Source organism: Drosophila innubila (assembly GCF_004354385.1).
Source record: "Drosophila innubila isolate TH190305 chromosome 3L unlocalized genomic scaffold, UK_Dinn_1.0 0_D_3L, whole genome shotgun sequence".
NCBI classification, from domain to species: domain Eukaryota; kingdom Metazoa; phylum Arthropoda; class Insecta; order Diptera; family Drosophilidae; genus Drosophila; species Drosophila innubila.
In genome coordinates, this window is record NW_022995376.1 from 3,633,041 (window position 1) to 3,635,869 (window position 2,829).

A 2,829-nucleotide genomic window follows, 5' to 3' on the forward strand; every position below is an offset into this window, starting at 1 on the left:
GTAATGCTTTTAATGCTTTGGCGAAAATTGTTCGCTTGGATTGATTTATGACATGGCATTGAGACTCTTCCATTGACAAATCAATGGACAGGCTGCTGCCATAAAGGTCACGGGGTCGAGTATGATATTAGGTCTCTGTAATTGCGGCAAGTTATGAAAGTCAAGCACAAGTTTAATCTCTTGGGTTTCAGCTCGCTCCACAAAATTGATTGAGATTGAGTTGCATTTGGGTTTTGGTCGCCACACAAATCATTTGTTAGCCAGACAATGGAAAATGACAATGGCAACTGACGTTTTTCACTTAAGCATTCATCAATTTCATTTGGTTATGCATTTTTAAAGAAGAATCATGAAGAATAGAAGTAGAAGCATGATGAAATTACTATAGGGAAATGTTGCTTTAGTATAAATACAACTTTCGATTAATTATTCAGCTTCCTTTCTGTAAAGTCCTTTCTATATATATTATACATATTTATTTATATGTTTAAGCTAAAAGCTGTCGAGAAAAAAAATAATTCAGCGCTCCACATAATAAAGGAAAATTAAATTTAGAACTTTTATTGAAATAAAGGCTAAAAATCATACAAAATAAAATATGAAACATGATTTTTAAATTAAAATAAATTACTTAAACATTCAAATTGAAAACTAATACTTTTATTAAATTGATTTAATATTGAAATGTAAAGATCACAAGATAATAGTAATAATATATCTACAAGAGTATGCAACAAAAATAGAATGTTAAAAATCATACAAAAAAAAATAATATTTCGAATATACGATTTTTACCTTAAATATAATAAAATTATTTTAATATTTAAAATTAAAAGTAATAAAATTGAAAATAAAAATTGGAAAATATTAACATAAGTAAAATGGCAAACTAAGTAAACTATACAACTCATTTATGCTTTAAATATTTTTTTTTTGCATTTTCCTTATAAACAAATTTTGAAGCGGATGGATTAGAGAATAGAAAAAAATGTTTTTAACTGAATTTTAACTTTAAACCTTTAAGTTTCCTACCAAGACATTATTTATTCGAAATCGTCAAAATATGTTATAACTTATTATTTTTGATAGATCTTGCACAATAATTTTCTTGGTTGGATAAATAACAGAAAAGTTTGATAAAGAATTTTTTTTCTGAAAAATTTACTCCTTTGAGTGGTTGGACTTTTTATACCTTTATTACTTTTCCACTCTTGCTTCTTTCATTTTGTTATTGTTGATGTTCCAAGCTCATTTGCATAACGAAAACTTGTTAATAACGGCAACTTAGTTGCCTGCTTATACAATCTACACACACACACACACACACTTACACACAGTTACACAGCTGCTGGAAACAAGTTTGCCACAGCTTAGACAAAGTTTTTGATTGAGTTTCCAACACTTTCCTAATACACAAACTGCACTAACTACGAAGCGATTTTCCAAAGGTGTTGTCCCTAAGCTTATTTTCAGATTTCACTCATTATTTTTGCTTGACTGGCAGAATAGTTTTTGCCACTCAATCTCAGTCATAATTAGCCACAGTGCAAATTTATTTTTACTTGGCCCGACACCTTTTTTTTTCGCTTTTTGTTACTCATTATTTACGAATTTATGCAAATGACAGACAGTCAGGCTGTCAAAATTCATGCGACTAATTAGTCCAAATTAATTTGCTGGTTGCCCACAAAAATGTTGACCAAATGCGATGAAAAGTATGCTGTATAATTTATACTCACAATTTGACATTTTTTCTGTTGCGATTTGCATAATGAAGTTCGTTTACAACTAACAAAGCAATTTTTACAAACAAATACAGTACGTGATTACTGGTCCATAAAACGTTTAAGTAAGTTATTAAAAACGATTGGTAAATTACTATAAATTGCTTATATAGTAATTATCTGATAGAATCAGAGTTTAAATGTTTACATCTAGTCTCTTAGTTAATAGTCGTTTAGTATTTCTTCATGACACACGATGTGGACTCCGTTAGCGCTTTTATTGCTGTTCGGTGGAGTTTATTTGGAAACCATCAATCGTTTTACCAACATCAAGTGTGAGGTGTTGGATCCATCCTATTGCGCCTATAAGGAGTGTCGTCTAAATGTTCTGGGTCGCGACATTATAGGCTTAAATGTCCATGCCATACTTTTGAAAGGACCATTCAATAATGCTAAAGTATGTATATATAAATTCATGCTAATCCGATCATAATATTTATAGGTTTCGAAATTTTAGGTAAATCTCAGCCTTTTACGTAAATATAATGGATTTCGTCCATTTATGTTCAATCACACCTTAGATTTTTGCAAATATATGGCAAAAAGCAGCTCGAAAATATCATTTTCCAAATTTATCTTTAATATTTTAGCAGAAAAATCAAATATAAATCACACTTGTCCATATGAGGTTAGTTAAAAACTTAAGTATTGGATAAATTATAATTTAATAAATCCGATTTCAGAGCGATATTGTTGTACGGGAATTGACAATGAAGGAAGAGTATTTTAAATTCTTGCCATTGCCTTCCGGCGAATACCAAGTGCAGATTATGGCAGCTACTGACGGACAATGGAAAACAAGAGTTTCTATCAATATTTTGCGAAAGGAAGATATTTTGAAAAATTAAGAATAATTTATGAGAAATAACACAATAATACTGGAAACGGTACCTGGTACCGTAAACCTAAATTAAACGTTTTATTTTAAGTACCGGAACTGGAACCGTAACCGAAATAAATTAATCGGATTTAGAAAGCTTAATAATAATTTCCAGTTACATTTTTTTTTAAATATGCAAATTAAAAACAAATATATATTCAAAAT

The 2,829-nt window shown here is 29.6% G+C and overlaps 1 protein-coding gene across 1 annotated transcript; it reads left to right on the forward strand.

Moving 5' to 3' along the window:
* Window positions 1-1,980: 1,980 nt before the first annotated feature.
* Window positions 1,981-2,310, forward strand: LOC117786742 (the record flags this gene model as incomplete). Its single annotated transcript, XM_034625101.1, has 2 exons — window positions 1,981-2,181; window positions 2,242-2,310. Coding segments are annotated over exons 1-2 (270 nt in total), but the record flags the coding sequence as incomplete, so codon positions are not given.
* Between the last annotated feature and the right edge of the window lie 519 nt (window positions 2,311-2,829).